This window comes from Crotalus tigris, unplaced genomic scaffold, assembly GCF_016545835.1.
Source record: "Crotalus tigris isolate CLP2741 ecotype Arizona unplaced genomic scaffold, ASM1654583v1 scf7180000024433.1590703, whole genome shotgun sequence".
Classification (NCBI taxonomy): Eukaryota; Metazoa; Chordata; class Lepidosauria; order Squamata; family Viperidae; genus Crotalus; species Crotalus tigris.
The window spans coordinates 638,661-655,308 of NW_024100600.1; the positions used below are offsets into that span (position 1 = coordinate 638,661).

General features: G+C 50.2%; 1 protein-coding gene across 7 annotated transcripts in view; it reads left to right on the forward strand.

Annotated features, from left to right (window-relative positions):
• ACSF3 (acyl-CoA synthetase family member 3) overlaps window positions 1–13,025 on the forward strand; it is a 31,297-nt gene extending 18,272 nt beyond the window's left edge. For 3 of the 7 annotated variants that reach the window (XM_039330967.1, XM_039330966.1, XM_039330968.1), the window contains exons 7-10: window positions 2,199–2,325; window positions 11,802–11,936; window positions 12,316–12,427; window positions 12,615–13,025. In XM_039330967.1, the coding sequence (XP_039186901.1) occupies window positions 2,199–2,325; window positions 11,802–11,936; window positions 12,316–12,427; window positions 12,615–12,735 (495 nt within the window). In that variant the 3' untranslated portion in view covers window positions 12,736–13,025. The other 4 variants (XR_005555143.1, XM_039330969.1, XR_005555141.1 and 1 more) reach the window with 4 other exon arrangements.
• Window positions 13,026–16,648: the final 3,623 nt, after the last annotated feature.

Below are 16,648 nucleotides of genomic sequence, written 5' to 3' on the forward strand. Positions count from 1 at the left end.
TTTTTTAAAGGGTTATTTTATCCTGTTTCAATTCTGCTTTTAATTGTTAAGCACACAGAGGCATGTTTGTGAGATGGGTGGCCATATGCATTTATTAAATAAATAATTGATTGCAACATTGTTGAGTTGGGGGACAGTATTGTATTTCTTAGCTGAGGATGTAGCCCTTACACGCGGGGGGGGGGGAGGACTGAATCCGTGATTCTTGGGAATCATTAGAAAAGAACTTTTGAGCCCCTGGAGCTTGGGAGGGGAAGTTGTATTAAGAGGGGCTGGCTCTCCCCTCCCTCTATAACCCCTCACCAAGACCACCTGCTAACAGAGAGGTAAAAAAAATGAAACTTTGAAATTAACCATTTTATAATCAGCTGGCTTTCTTCCTTCAGAGAATTTATTGCAATCTTTTTTTATTTCCATGCATGGCAAATGTAATCTTATCTGCCGCACCGGCTGGCCTAACTCAACTTGCCGGATCTGTTTTGCAGCAGAAAGCTATCAAGCGCCAGCCTTCCAGGGCACAAGCCGTGCCTCTGTGTTAAAGTTGCTCGAACACATTAAAGCAGCTACAATGTGCATTAAAATATGGCATTTGGAGAATAGGATATCTGTACAATTAGCCATCTGATGCTTCCAGCAGCTGCTTGTAAGTTAGATCCAGTGCATCAACGAACGGATACCTTGGAGATTTGGGAGGAGAAAGGAGAGCAAGCAAGCCCGCTGCAGAGCCAGGCCCTGGTTGGGAAAAGAGGTGCAGGCCCTGTGGGGTGTACTGGTTTGCCATAGGGGAACGATTGCACACAAATATTTGCTGCAATATGCAAAGTATCCAAAGGAGCACAGCTACACGGGAACGAAATCCTCTTCTGATAACATCCCCGTTATCTCTCTGTGTGTTTTGCTGACTCCAAGCCAGCAATGTGGCTGTGAACCCTTACAAGAGGAGGGTGCCCGCTGCCAGGGAGCTGTTCTCTACACCAGGGCTTTTCAACCAGTGGTATGGGTACCACCTGTGGTACATTGGCACCTGGCAGGTGATAGAAAAGTGGTATCGGGGAAGGAGAATGAGCTGAACTGGTGGCAGCACCGCACAAGCCTGAGCGAGAGATGGCTGGAGATGCAGGGCTGTCAGGGCTCAGCGGAAACGCCAGGATCAGCGCCAGGCTCCAGCTGGAGCTCAGCGCTGATCCTGCGCTTCTGCTGAACCCAGAAGAAGCACCAAGCAGTTGGAAAGCAGCACTGATCCTAGAAGAAGCGCCGATCAGCTGGAATGTTGCAGCCTCGCCAGGGTCTTGTGATTTACATTCAGATGCTTGGCCACTGATTCATATTTATGATGGTCACAGTGTCCCAGGGTCATGTGAAGTGAGCAAAACCTGCTGCAACCACCTAGCAGAGGGGGGGGAAATAAAAACACCCCCACCCCACCCCCACTGCTAATCCTCAACAGAAATGCTCACAACAATGAAAACCTCAGACAGGAGGAAGAGTGCCCCCGGGCACTGTCTTGCTCGGCTGTGGCTTGGGGGAAGGGCACTTTTTTCAGTGCCATTGTAACTTCGAACAGTCACTAAGCGAACTGTTGTAAGTCGAGGACTACCTGTACTTTATCACTTTTTTCCTTTTGGGGGGGGGTCATCAAGTTTTTGACCCCTTGCTAGGCGCCTGGTGGTCCTCGGATGTTGCCATAGCCTAAATGTGGCCCAATGGGTGAAAAGGTTGGAAAGCCCTGCTCTACATGGGCTGGGGCAGCCCTGAGCTTGTTCCAGCGTCCCAGCAGAGGCAACAAGGTTTTCGAAGCTCGCCCAGTTTTTTCATTGATATGGGAAGGAACGGAAACACCTGCCTGGCTGCCCCTTCTCAGTGCTGCTGGCGCCTTTGGCCCAGATTTTCAGGAGGAAATGTGAGGTTGCCTTGCTCAGCCTCTGCCTCGGTAGACAGCAGTTGGGGTGAAGGTCCGAGGGGCAGAACTGGAGCCTGAACCTCGCTGTCATGCTGAGAACTGGGCCAGAGAAGTCCAGATCTGCCCAGAGTCTTATCTCTGTGGCCGACAGGTCTTCCTCTTTCCAGAACAGAATGCAGATATCTAGGGTTTGTAGAGAGCCGCCTATCTTGGCAGGCCAGAGGCTTCTTCATTACTGGGGGCTGGGATTTGAAGACCCCTGGGGCTGACTGGGTAGATAACTGTTCTGTTTCCACAGGTGACTCCAGGCTTCGATGCCAAAGAAGGGGAGCTCTTTGTGAAAGGCCCGTCAGTGTTTCGGGAATATTGGAGCAGACCTGTTGAAACCAAGGAGGCCTTTACTCCCGATGGCTGGTTCAAGACAGGTACTTTGCTGGGGATAAGAATCTCAGGTTCTGGGTCTAGTTGAAACAGTGTTTGTGAACCTTGGCAGCTTGCAGATGTGTGGACTTCCTCTCCCAGAATTCCCCAGCTTCTGGGAGTTCGTGTCTACATATCTTTAAGGGGCCAAGGTTGAGATGCACTGAGTTAAAGGACGATGGAGACCCCCTTCCCCGTCTGGAGACCCAAATGAGCCGCCAGCTGAGGCATTATTCAGTTAGACGTGCTATTGGACTGACCCTGTGTATTTATAGGGCTGCTGAGTGTAGGACGGGCAAAAAAAAAGCAACCCCACATGTTGGTTTGTGGCTCAAGGTTACGGAAATAGACTGGATTTGCACTTGCCCTTGACTTGGAAACAGTGCAGAGCTGTGGCTTGAAATTCTGATAAATGGTTGTGTGAATGGTGTTTCTAGTACGCAAATAGCACTTGACCCCTTTTAACCAATTTAGCGTTTCAGTGATTCTGTCGCAACAGTCTGATTCCTACTCATTGTACGCTTAAGGCAGGGGCCTGACTGAGTGCCTCATTTAGTCTGGTCCCAGCCATCACATGGTAATGCACTCAAAAGGTTGAGCCCATAGAAGGAGGCCTCTCAGGTGCAGCTGCTTATGCCCTGGTCCTGGCATTTTGCTCACCCCACCGAGGGCTCATCGGTCACCGAAGGAGCCTGAATTGAGCACAGTTTGGGGCAGAGAAAAAGAAGGTGCTTCACACCACCCAGTAAACCATGAAAGTTGCTGCCATAATAGAACAAGGGTGACTTAGCTCAGAGGTCCCCAACCTACTACTGGGCCGTACCCTGTTCGAAACCGGGCCACGTGAGCGTGCAAGCGTGCATGTGCTAAGCTCCACTCGCGCGAACAGAGGGTGTGCACGCACGCTGCTTGCACAAGTGGAGCTGTGTGTGCGCATGCCACCCACCACCACCCCCATTCCCACCCACCCCCCGCACCGGGCTACCAGGCTGGAAAGGTTGGGGACCGCTGACTTAGCTGCCTCGCTTTACAAAGCAGGAAACGCAGTTGTGAAAGAGACGAAGACGGTCAGTGCCGCAGGTTGTGACTATGAGGATGTCTCTTGGCACCTGCTGCCGGGTTTGATGGCCGCTCTGCTTCTCAAGGGCTTCTGAAGGGGTGCAGTGGGAAAGCAGAGCAGGCCTTGCTTCAGAATAACAGAGTTGGAAGGGACCTTGGAGGTCATCTAGTCCAACCCCCTGCACACTCAGGCAGGAAGTGCTGTACCATTTCAGACAAATGGCTGTTCGATCTCTTTTTAAAAACTTCCAGCGTTGGAGCATCCACAACTTCTGGAGGCAGGTTGTTCCACTGGTTAATTGTTCCACCAACTGCACTTGTATGTTCAGCCCCACCGAAGAAAGAGCCCAGCAAGGGGGGCTTGGGATGGCACACGACCTGTTAGAATCACCTTTGGCTGCTTAAGCCTGTTGACCCCGGCTTCCTCTTTGCCTTCCTCCCAACCACAGCCGGCTGTTTGGATTAGCAAGTTGGTACACAAGGGACACGTGTCCTCCCTTTGTTCAGCCTGGGCGTCATTCATCTTGCGAGTGGCGCTTGGGCGCCTGATTACTTCCGTTCCTGTCCATCAGCCTCTCCCCATCTCCTCCAGGGCCGGCCTGGGCAGAGAGGGGAGGCCTCTCAGCTCAGCGCCTGCCTTAATGGCACCAGCTGGCCCAAAGAGCTCAGCAACAGCTAATGTTCCCGGTTCACATTGGCCTCCGCAATCCCTGGGTGAGGGGGTCTTCCCATCCATCTCCCCAGGGGAATAAGGACGTTGGGGTGAGGTCTGTCAAAGAGTGCGGGAATGTTCTGAGAACCTCAATCCCCACGTGCCGTTTCACATCAGCCCTTCTTAAGCTCTCTCTGGTGACTTTTTACTTGTATTTACTCATTTTGATTATTATCATTAGCGGTTCTAATAACCTAAAAATGGCTGCAGCTGAGCAGGTCTTGCTGCAGTGCCAGGGAGGGTGGCAGGCGACTCAGAGTTACAGGCAATCCCGTGTTGTTGTTGTTTTCAAAATGTATTTTTCAGAGTTGATCTTCCTGATAAATATTTCAGATGCAAAGGAATAGCATGCATTAATTATTGTAAAGAGATGTCTTTAGAAGAAAATGATTTTGAAATTCAGTTTAATTTCCTTGTAACGTGCCACAAGCAGGAAAGGGGTATATGTGTTTAATTGGCTCTCAGGGGTACGGCCTGGAAGATGGCATGCCTTTGTCACAGGCCATTAGTGATACAGGCTGCATAATGAGAAACTACAATCAGCTCACAGCTGCTGGCTCCTACGGGAGGGAGAGAAGGATATTAAATGGAAATCAGTATAAATTAAACTTAACCCTTCCACCCGCCTGAGCTCACTTCTGAGTTAGATATGGGGTGGGGGAGGGGATGAAAAAGGATTCCTCCTTCAGACTGGGGGCAAATGGAAGGCTGGCCCAGATTTCCCCCATCCCCAAAAGCAGCACACCGAGATGGGAAGGGAGAGAAACGGCATTTTGATTGCTCTCCTCCTTGTTACCACTCTCAACATTTTTCTTCCTCTGGGTTTTTTTTTTTTGTTTTGTTTTGGATCCTCTGAAAAGATTAGACAAGCATTCACAAGTGATGCCATTCGAGGGAGGGAAATGCAAATCTCAGACCACACCGTTTTGCCTCCTCTGCACTTGTGTGTGAACACTTTCTTTCTCTCCCCCCCCCTTCCCATCCCCCTCCCTCTCTGAGGCAAGGCCTTTTCTGCAAAAGGCAGGCCTGCCAGATTGTCCAGTCTCAGGAGGCCAGGCTGTTGATCTCTGCCATCCAGAAACTCAGCCCACGTTCAGTGACCACAGAAGCTTCACAGACGCACGCTAGCTAGATACGTTGTTCATTGCAAAGAAGAAAGTAAGAAGAAATATGTACTAGAAGATTCAATCAAAATTTGATTGATAGAGCAGCCTTCTCCTCCCGCTGGTCTGTGGACTTTGTGACATTCTTTTTTTCAGTCTTCAGCATCAGAAATGCCTGCTCCATGTTTACAGAATGACCTGGGAATCTCTTGAGTCCTGCTTTGCCAGCTTCAACCACTAAACGGATCTGGATTGCAGTCCCCAACACAACCTCTAGAGGGCAGAAAGAAAACAGAGAAAATTCTGACTTGTCCCTGCCATCTAGTGGCTCCTGGGAGCTTTACCAATAAGGCTGCTCTTTGGCTCAGTCATGACCGTACCAAATAGCCTTTTTTTTTTTTTTTCACACAAAAAAAATTGAGAGAGGTTCTCTAGGGAATTTTGTACTTGCCGTGTGCAGTCAGGTGTCTCAGAGAAATTCCTACTCCTGAATGTATCTTTATGAGTGCAGCCAAATGATGCTACTAAGTAAGTTTCAAAGGCTGCATCTGAATGAGTTAATTACTGTCCCAGCATTCCTGCAGAATGCAAATGATTATAGCCTCGGCAGGCAAGGGCGTTTATTGACGGAGCTCTGCTGGGGCCTGAGAAAACAGCCTCAAAAGCCCCCCCCCCATGCCTCAGCAGTCAAATGAAGGAGGAGGGGGGGGTCCTGACATCCCTGGACCCCGATTGGTTGGATGGGCCTCAGGGAGAGTTTGGAAGGGGAGAGACCCTGCACAGCAGGAGCCGATCCAAGGGAGCTCGTGGCTCTTCAAGGTGCTTCTGTGGTGGGGAATCCCACCCATCATCCTCTTACGCCGTCTCAAATCTTAAATCATCATAAAATAAGAGCATCAACATAATGTGGTATTCTACCAGGAGGAACAGATAGTCGCAGGTTACTTAAGCAAGTAAGCCAAGCCACAGATAACTGTTTATGTAGGTAGTTTTCTTGATAGGTTGCCTAAATACCAGACTGCTAAGAAACGGCGAAAAGCCAACAGTCCTTGGAAAGTAATTTCACGTCCATCCTTAGAGAAATCAGCATTTGCCGCTTTAGTGTTCTTTTAAGATCCAGGGTGGTGGGTGTGTTTTTCTGCTTCAACTCAGTGAATTCTGGCACTTAAAACATTTCTACCAATTCAGTCCAAGGGTAGACTTCCCCAGAACCATCCCTGAATCCCCCCTGCTGGGCAAAGAATTTCTCAGCAGGAGAAGTCTGGCTAAGTGGCCCAGAGAAGCCAGATGACGGAGCTACAATCCCCCCCGTGGGGAGGCCGAAGCCATTGGCGCTGCTAATACGTCCAGGGACTGGAACCAGGGAGTGTTTGGAGAGATTTATTTTCAATTACAGGTTGAAGCAGAGGCATGAAATAGTACTGGCTCTGAAAGTGGAGCATAAATCCTCAGAGCAAATCCATGTATATCAGCTCCATATAATAAGATTTTATTGATTGCTGTATTGTCAGAATAAAACTCCCCTAATGCCTGCATCAGGGCTGGGAAGATCAAAGCCTCCTTTGGCAAGAGAATCTGATTCGGAAATCAATGTGCTTTGATTAATATGTCATTAAAAAAGTCGAGTTATTTAACTTCTTTGATGGAGGCTTTAAAAGGCTCCTTTCTTTCCACATGCAGCCGAACAAGACGGCTGCCAGTGTCGCTCTTTGTAGAGAAGAACCAAATTCTGCTTCTTAGCATTTGGATCCTTTTGCTTTCAGAAGCCCTAAACCAGAGGCTCCTGTGTGGAAGCAGGTGGTCCTCCTGCCTTTCCTGGAAGGTGCAGCCACTTAGGAACACTTGCCGTGGCTTTCCAGCGTATACGCATGCCAGAGTGCGGATGCCTCGCTTCCAACGGGATGTGCACAAATTTATAAGTCTCCAGGGTCCACGCAAACCCTAAAATGGACTTTCCAGCAGGAGGTTAAGAAGCTGCTCAGTGCTTCTTTCAAAGGGTCTTCTCCTGGGTCACCCACTCTCTGCCTTGCTCAGGAGCTGCAGTGCAACTTAAAAAGCATGTCGGGAGAACTGCCAACACTCCTAAGACCTTGAAACGGTTGGTGCCTTCAGTCTCCCACCTTATTCCTTCTGCCGTGGAAAGTTCATGAAGAGAATCAGACCAGGTAAATGGGAATAATCGCCCGTCCCTTTGAACTGCTGGCAGTCCGTGAGGCTCAGGAGTTCCCCCGCCTATGGTGAGGCGGCCACAACTCCCCGAATCTGCCCTGCCTTTTCCCCAGGGGCTCGTAGACACAGGACCACCCCCACAAAGGGCATGGACGGCCCTGTTTAATCCACTCGGACTCGGGCACATCACTCCCGCTGGCCCTGTTGTCAATGCCTGATGAGACTTACGGTCTCTTCTTAGGGAGAGTGAGAACCCCTTTGCCGGCCATGGCCTTCCCCTCGATCCCAGCCGCAGCGCAGGAGTTAAGCAGATGGCTCGGCGTGGGGCCCTCGCTGAGAATTGGCAGTAGTTTTCCCTGGCACCTTCCCAGCTTCGGGAGAGGAGCAGGTGTTTCCCCCTCTGGGGCGGGCATTTGTTTCCCTTTGTGGGCGTTCACACCTGAGGTGGAAATGACTCGTGCCTGTTCAATGCGAGTTATAAATAGAAATGGGCCTAATTAAAATCCTAGCATGAATTTTTTCTTGTTTGTTTACACCCTCTCTCCCAGCTGTAAATTTGATTAATACTATTTTTGTTCTTTAAAATTATTGCTTAATGATGTTCTCCTGCAAATGTTGCCTGTCACTTACCAGCAGGGCGAGTCCAACACAAGAGGGGCCTAATCCCAGAGCAACGTCTTGGGAACGGTTGGATTCGTCTGAATGTCTGTGGAGCTTCTCCGTCGTCCCAGAGAGAGTTTTTGAAAGGCAACTGGACTTTCTTGGTTTTATCCTTTGGAAATGTTCCACTCCTCATCCAAGATGCTTCTTTTGTTTTCAAGGAAAAAAACAAGGAACTCTGGTTGCATTTTTGAAAGCACCTTTGGGACATTGGATCCATCTCCAACTCCCCTGCGTGCCCTTTAGGGCTGGTGAACCTGCGTCTCCTGAGCCCTGGGCTCTGATTTCCCCATGCCAAGATGGAAATGTCACCGAGAGGCTGAGGACCCCCTGTCTCTCTGGGAATTTCACCTTTGCCTTAAGGTCGCTCTGCGGAAACAGGAGGACCCTGAGGGGAACAGCTGGAGGACTGGATTTAAGCCCCTAATTTCCCCCAGTTTCCCAGCCCGGGAGAAGCTCTGGCACAAAGCCAGGTGATTTTCCTTCGTTTGCCAATCAGACTTTGATGCACCAGCAAATGCAGGCTTGGCTTTGGATGAGGTGATATTTACTTTCCCAAGAGCCATCCGGGCCCCTCTTTTCTCCGCAGCTGCACCTCCCTGCCCTTTGCTTGCCCCGTCAGGTTCCCTTCCTACCTTCCGTTTTGTTGTCCCACCCTGAATGCGCACGCAGCCGGCTCTGAGGGGGGTCTCTGCTCAGCCACAGAGCTCCTTTCTTTTACTGGGGCAAAAATGAAAAGGGTGGTGGGGGACGGCAAGTGGCAAGAATTCCCTTGCAATGAGCTTAATGCCGGCTTCCTTTCCTCACCATCCACCAGCATCTGGAAGGAATGCCTTGGTTTTTCAGACTCCATCCGAGGCCTCCTAAGTCCTTCCCCCTTTTATTTAACATGGTTTGCCCAGGGAGCTGGTAAAGTCATGGTTTTTGTTTTTTTTAAAAAAAATAGCTGGACCTGTAAGCCTCCTGATTTCCTCCCCCTCCCGTTGTGTAATCCTGGCCAGATAACATCCTGGGGAGGGGTGGCCTCTGCTCTTTGCTCTCCAGAAGACCCTCCCCTGGGTATCTGAGAGCATATTGACTCCGAGCGAGCGAATGGGAGCAGGAGGGGAAAGGGGGGGGGGGGCTGGCAGCCCACTTGCTTAGAGACCCTCCGCCAGACAAGCCTCCTCACTGCATTGGCCACTGCCAAAGCCTCCAGACGTCGTCCTGTTGCCGCCTCAGTGGATTATTTAATCATCTTCTTCAGAAGATTCCCAGGAAGGTGCCCCCCCCCAGGGAAAGGGGGCAGGCGGGCTGTTGCTGGCTTTTGCCTGGTGTGTAATTGATCCCAGAGCTGTTCTGCGAAGGAGAGGCGCAGAGCATGGGGGGGGGAGTTAACTCCAGCATCTTGGTTATTCCAATTGCTTACAGCCAGGATTCAGCCTCTCAAGCTGCCGAGAGGCACCGTGGGCTCTTTTCCCTTCCCTTCTCGCCATCTGCAGCGCTGCCTATAAATACTTAAATGCTCACGGGAGGGGAGAGACTCCCCCTTTCTAATGACCCCCTTGCTTCTTTGCAGCAGCCCCACTATGCTCTTCCCTCCGGAGCCCTTTCAGTGCCAGGCTGGGAGAGGCTCTGGGGTGGGCGCTGGGTGCTTGCAGGATGCCCTGCCCAGAGGCCTTTGGCCGCAGACAGCAGGCTCCGCGCAGCACAGAGGCCCCGGCGGAGGACTGGTCCATGACCAGAAGACAAGGGCAGGTGGGCTGGGCTGCCTCTGCTCCAGCAGGCTTGCACGATCCACTTCTCTCCAAGGAAAAATGGGGTTCTAGTACCCATATCCAGCAGAAGGTTTTGTGTGTCTGTTTTTGCATCTGTGTGTGTGTGTGTGTATCAGTTCACCACTGCAGCTGTTGTCTTCTTCCCTTCATTCCTTTGGCCCTTTAATCCAGGGGTCTTCGAACTTGGCCCTTTTAGGACTTGTAGACTTCAACTCCCAGAATTCCTCAGCCAGCATGCCTTTCTGGGAGTTAAAGTCCACAAGTCACAAAAGGGCCAAGTTTGAAGACCCCTGCCCTACATCTTGAGTGACCCTCAAGGGCTCTGGGGGCACTTGGAACAGGATGCTCTGGACAAGATGGGGCTTCTCTCTGGTGGCACTTGGGGGGGGCTTCTGTCTCCTTGACTTTGGCAAGCAATTGAAGTGGGACCCCCCTCTCCACAGACCATTCTTTGCTCCAGCCTCCCCCCCTTTCCCCCGTATGTTATAAACACATTCCTCCAGTCCATCCAGCCCTCTGTATCAATCTTGTTTAATAGACTGGAAAGCTTAATGCGCAGTGGCGGGTCACGGGGAGCATCGAGGTGATAGATTGTGCCTTCCCGGAGTCAGGCACCGTTGATGTATAATGAAATATTTATGATTTATTCCAGCTAATAAACTGGAATGAAGTATGTGATATATGTGAGCAGATGGGGAACTATCGATGCAGTTTTCGTTTGGGGAGTGTGGGGAGGTTTATGTCCACAACATACACACACACACCACAACCCTCCAATGCCGTAACTCCACCTTTTGCCTGACTGCGGTGGGGACAGCCATTCCCCCCACCCCTCATTAATCTCCCTCCCTCTAATTGTTTGCCATCCTTTCCCACCCCCATCTTCGCCCTTCCAGCACCTGTTTTCCAGAAATGAAAATCTCCCTGTCAAGAGAAAGCCATTTATTTGCTCCGGGGGGTTTGGGGAACTCGGCAAGTGGGTGCAGGGAACGTTTCCTGGGATTTGCTTAGATTTAGCAGGAAAAAGATCTGAAAAACATTTCCTCCTGGAGCTCCAAGGTGATTGAGTGACACCCTCTTCCGTTGTCCTGTTGTTCAGAAAAGATTGGATTAAATGGGTCCACCTGCTATTTTGCTCCTGCCTGAATTTTTTAGGTGTGTGTTCTGCACCCCTTAGGTGGCACCTGGCCAGCTCCATCAGCTACTGCCTCCCAGTTCTTTGTCGTTCCCCAATCGATGAAGCCCCACGAGTTGTCGCAGCTGTGGTTAGCTTCAGAGAAGAGCTTCTAAGGGGCCTTCCTTGCCAGTATATTCCTTTCTGGGGATGGGGGGCTTTGCCAGGGAATATGCCCTTGTCAAAGGGAGGAGAGGTCTGGGTGTGGAAGCAGCCTTTGGTCCTTCAAACCAAGAGATCCGAAAAGGACCAACCGGCGTCCGGCTTCCATCTCAGCAGGAGCCCCCAAAGGACGGTGCTTGGGAGGAGAGCAGTTCTGTGGCTGATGGAGGGAGGGGGAGTGGGTTTCTGCTCTGGGCTTTGTGACCCCTCATTGTGGCATTCTCAGCCCATCAAGCGAAGGGCATTCCAATCCCCAGGGCGCCTTCCATTTTCCCTAAAGTGCAGCAGCAGCTGTGTAGATTGCACTCCATCGTTCGGTGTGAGCCTGTAATTATACCTGCAAAAACAGGAAGCCTCCGGCCCACCACTGATGGCAGCAAAGCCCCCACCTCCTTTGGATCCCAAGAGCCAAGCAGGCTGAACTGGAGGAGAATGGAAGCCTGCACAAATGCGTGGGAGGAGATGGCCACTGAGGCAGGGGCTGCCCTGGGAAGGTGGCACTGAAAGCCTTTGCAGAGGGTCCTGTAGGCAATGTTGGGGCAGGATTAAGGCCAGCCAAGAGGGCCTCTACGTCCGGCAAGGACGCCTTGGCTCTGGCACCCGGGTTCTGGGAGGCAGCAGGCTGTTCCTCGGCCCCGTCCTGAGAAGCTGTGCCCATCTCAGCCCTCTGCTTTTCTTTTCCCAGGTGATACCGCTGTATATCAGGACGGCATCTACTGGATCAGGGGACGCACCTCGGTGGACATCATCAAAAGCGGAGGTTACAAGATCAGCGCTCTGGAAGTTGAGCGCCACCTGCTGGCCCACCCTAGCATTGCAGGTGCTGTCTGCGCTCTGCCATTTTGCTGTTGATCAATGAAATGCTAATTATGTACATGGCATTTTACCAAGAAGCTGCAAAATTTGGCTTTCTTTCTACGGCCCATTCTCCAGGACAAAAAGGTGAAGTGCTCTCTTTCAAAAGCCATGAAGAAAAAGATCATAAAGTTAAATAAAGACTGGACAGATAAATAAAAGCGCAGCTTGCATGTACAAGTTAAGGCAAATGAAATCAGCTCCAGCCATCTGCCGCCTGTCCCTAAGATTAGTTTAACTAACTGAATGAATAATTTGAAGTTTGCGAGTCAAAGATCTCTTGTAGAAAGAGTTGCTCCTGCTCTTTTCCCAACACACTTGTTTTCCATCCTCTTTCCCTGCAGATGTTGCCGTGATCGGTGCCCCAGACATTGTCTGGGGCCAGAAGGTCAGCGCTGTGGTAGAACTCCACAAGGGCCAGGATTTGTCTCTCCAGACCCTCAAGAAATGGGCAAGGTAAGTTGGGGCGCCAGAAGCAGAAGGCGGAGGACTCCGAGACAGCCAGCTCTTTCCATTGTCTTTCCTGAACCATCTGCCTCCTCTTTTCTTTGAGGCTGCACTGGAGGGCTGGTGCATCCCAGGAGGGAGGAGGTGGGAAATTGCTGCCGCCTCTTTGTTAACCAACAGGCTCTTCTGTGCCCAGGGAGACCATGCCAGCTTACACCATCCCTTCCGAGCTGCTCCTGATGGAGGAAATTCCACGCAACCAAATGGGCAAGGTGGATAAGAAACAGCTCCTCAAACAATTCTACGGCACGTTATGAAAGCCTCCACCTGTGGTGGGTGGAAGAAGGACCTCTGTGGGTTGACTTGCCTTTAGCTCATCACCTAGAGGACTGAACGGGACCTGTGGCTTATTAGCAGCTTATCAGGCTTGCACTGGCAGAAAGTTCAGCCTATCTAAACCACGAGCTCTGCTGGGGGAGGGGGGAAGAGGTCCTGCGGGAGGTGTTTGGACAGAAGCCACGGCCTCCCTGGGCAGGGCCTTCCCTCGGCTCAGCCGAAGTGCAAAAGGGCCACAAATATCACCTGAGCACAGGCAGGTACATCGTCCCTCCTCATCCTTTGGTGCTCTTACAAAAGATGGGGAAACACAGGCCTGGTCCTTTTCTTCCCTCTGAAGAGTGGAAACTCCCTCACCCAAATGCACCTGTGGAGCCAAGGAATCCGATGTGGAGTTATGCGTGTCAAGAAGACAAGTTGCTCAAAACTGAATTCATGTCATTCATCTCGCCCCCCTTCCATGCTGTGTCTGCACAACTCTGGCTTTTTAAAAATCCGTATTAAATTTATATTTATAGGTGGCGCAGCAGTTAGAGTGCAGTACTGCAGGCCACGTTAGCTGACTGTGTTCAGCAGGTCAGCGGTTCAAATCTCACCGGCTCAAGGTTGACTCAGCCTTCCATCCTTCCGGGGTAGGTAAAATGAGGACCCAGATTGTTGGGGGCAATGTAATATATATATACATTGCTTCCTGGTGTGCACCGCTTAGAGAGTGCTTGCACTTAAAGCGGTATATAAGTCTCATAAATAAATAAATAAATAAATTTCTATTCTTGAATGTATTTCTCAATCATTTCTAAGCATCTTCACTCCTGTGGTTCTCATTCTGTATTTTGGAGCCAAACGGCTGCATCAGAACATCCAGGAAATCTGAAGAATGCCTCAGTTGCAAACATTCCTCCATCCAGGAAGATCCATTTACTTGAACCAAATCTGTGCAAGGGAGAGAAGCACTTCTGCATAGCAGGTGCCATTTCTTCTCAGATATTTGCAGTTGAGAATAGGAAGAGCCCCACTAATTTGGCAAACTCGGATGTGCATTCTTAAAACAAGGCTGGGCCCCTTTTCACTGAAGAAAGGCTGCTTCGGTCCTTAAGCAAAATCACCCCTTTCCTGTTGGCTGGAGAAGGTTGTGGGTTCTTTTCCAGCTGTTTTCCTTCCGCTTTCCGGGTGTTGCCTGATCAGGCACTCTGGCAGTCCTACTTTCCCGGCCAAGGGACCTCCCCAAAGGCCTCGTGGAGCAGCTTTGCTGCCAAGGGGGGGATTCTGAGGGTCACGGCTGGTGTGATGCTCAGGAGAGGCCTCCTCCACGGGGACTTGGGCTCCATTTCCCACTTGGCATCAACCGCTGTGCCTTTGGTCCCCCTTTCCTTGTGTGTGGCTGGTGCCAGGGAAGACACTGCTGCTTTCACATGAGCTGGCACATTCATTCCGTGTCCTGGGTTGTCCGCCTCCGTGGCTTCTGCCCACCAGCATTTTTCTGTTTTTCTTCACCGCATTCTCTTTTTCTGAAGAATTCCCCTTGCCCCCCAATGCATGGGACACACTCGATTTATATGGCGCAGTAAAAGAGGTCTTCATTAGAGGAATGTAATCTCAGCACAAGGATAGTTAATAACCCTCCGTAAATTGCAAATTGCGATCTGTCCTTTTGCATGGTTCAGCACCCCCTCCTCCTGTTTGGCTACAGATACAGCCGTGTGGAGGGAAGGAAGTGATTATTAGGGAAGAACAAATAAAGGCCAGCCTTAACAATGCAGGCGCATCATCTCTCTCTTTCTCTAGCTCTCTCTCTAGCTCTCCCTCTCCTTCCCTCCCCCGTCTCTATCATCTCTCTCTCTCTCTGTATCATCTCCCTCCCTCTTCCTCCCTCCCTATCATCTCCCTCCCTCCCTCCCTCTCTGTCTCTGCCTTCCTCAGAGGCGGCTTCTCAGAAAGAATCCTTTGGGACTTCCCAGCCAAGGGTGGATGATTGGATGCCATTCTTTGAACTGTGCTGGCCAGGATGACCGGGGGCATCCCAGGAGTGATAGCAGAAGACGTCTGGGGTAACCGAGGCAATGGCAGTTCCAAAAGACATTTAAAAATAAGAATTCCCAGGATTCCTATTTTTTTTTAAATCTGGAGGTGGAAGGGAAGCCCCACCTTTGTTACTAAGCTCAGTTGTCCTCCCTCTTCTTGGTCCTGCATCCTTCCTCCTAACACCCTGCCGGTGTCCTGGAGGCAGGCAAGGAATTGTGGAAGTTGGGGTCTGGGGGACAGGAGGGTAAGAAGGACGTTGTTGTTAATTGCGAAGTCGTGTCTGACCCATTGCGACCCCATGGACAACGTTCCTCCAGGTCTTCCTGTCCTCTATCATCTTCTGGAGTCCATTTAAATTCACACCTACTGCTTCAGTGACTCCATCCAGTCATCTCATTCTCTGTCGTCCCCTTCTTCTATTGCCCTCCATCTTTCCCAGCATTAGGCGCTTCTCCAGTGAGTCCTTCCTTCTCATTAGGTGGCCAAAGTATTTGAGTTTCAACTTCAGGATCTGGCCTTCTAAAGAGCAGTCGGGGTTGATCTCCTCTAGGACTGACCGGTTTGAACGTCTTGCAGTCCAAGGGACTCGCAGGAGTCTTCTCCAGCACCATAGTCCAAAGGCCTCCATTCTTTGGCGCTCAGCCTTTCTTATGGTCCAACTTTCACAGCCATACATTGCAACTGGGAAAACCATGGCCTGGACTATACGCACTTTTGTTGGCAGGGTGATGTCTCTGCTTTTTAGTATGCTGTCTAGATTTGCCATAGCTTTCCTCCCCAAGAGCAAGCGTCTTTTAATTTCTTGGCTGCAGTCCCCATCTGAGGTGATCTTGGAGCCCAGAAAAATAAAATCTGTCACTACCTCCATTTCTTCCCCATCTATTTGCCAGGAATTGAGAGGGCCGGATGCCATGATTTTGGTTTTCTTAATGTTGAGTTTCAAGCCAACTTTTGCACTCTCCTTCTTCACCCGCATCAAGAGGCTCTTTAGTTCCTCTTCACTTTCTGCCATTAGAGTGGTATCATCTGCATATCTTAGGTTGTTGATATTTCTCCCGGCAATCTTAATTCCAACTTTTGATTCATCTAGCCCTGCCTTTCTCATGATGTGCTCTGCATATAAGTTAAATAGGCAGGGCGACAGTATACAGCCTTGCCGGACTCCTTTTCCAATTTTGAACCAATCAGTGGTTCCGTGTCCAGTTCTCACTGTTGCTTCTTGACCCACATATAGGTTTCTCAAGAGACAAATAAGATGGTCTGGTATTCCCATCTCTTTAAGAACTTGCCACAATTTGTTGTGATCCACACAATCAAAGGCTTTAGCATAGTCAATGAAGCAGAAGTAGATGTTTTTCTGGAACTCCCTAGCTTTCTCCATGATCCAGCGTATGTTGGCAATTTGATCTCTAGTTCCTCTGCCTCTTCGAAATCCTGCCTGTACTTCTGGTAATTCTCGATCCACATACTGCTGGAGTCTAGCTTGTAGGATTTTAAGCATAACTTTACTAGCATGTGAAATGAGTGCAATGGTGCGATAGTTTGAACATTCTTTGGCATTGCCTTTCTTTGGAATTGGAATGTAAACTGACCTTTTCCAATCCTGTGGCCACTGTTGAGTTTTCCAAATTTGCTGGCAAATTGAGTGTAGCACTTTTACTGCATCGTCTTTTAAGATTTTGAATAGCTCAGCTGGAATACTGTCACCTCCACTAGCTTTGTTGTTGCTCAGATTTTCTAAGGCCCATTTCACTTCACATTCTAGGATGTCTGGTTCGAGGTCAGTGACCATCTCATTGTGGTTATCTGGGATGTTAAGCTCATTCTTGTATAGTTCTTCTGTGTAGTTTTGCCATCTCTTCTTAATCTCTT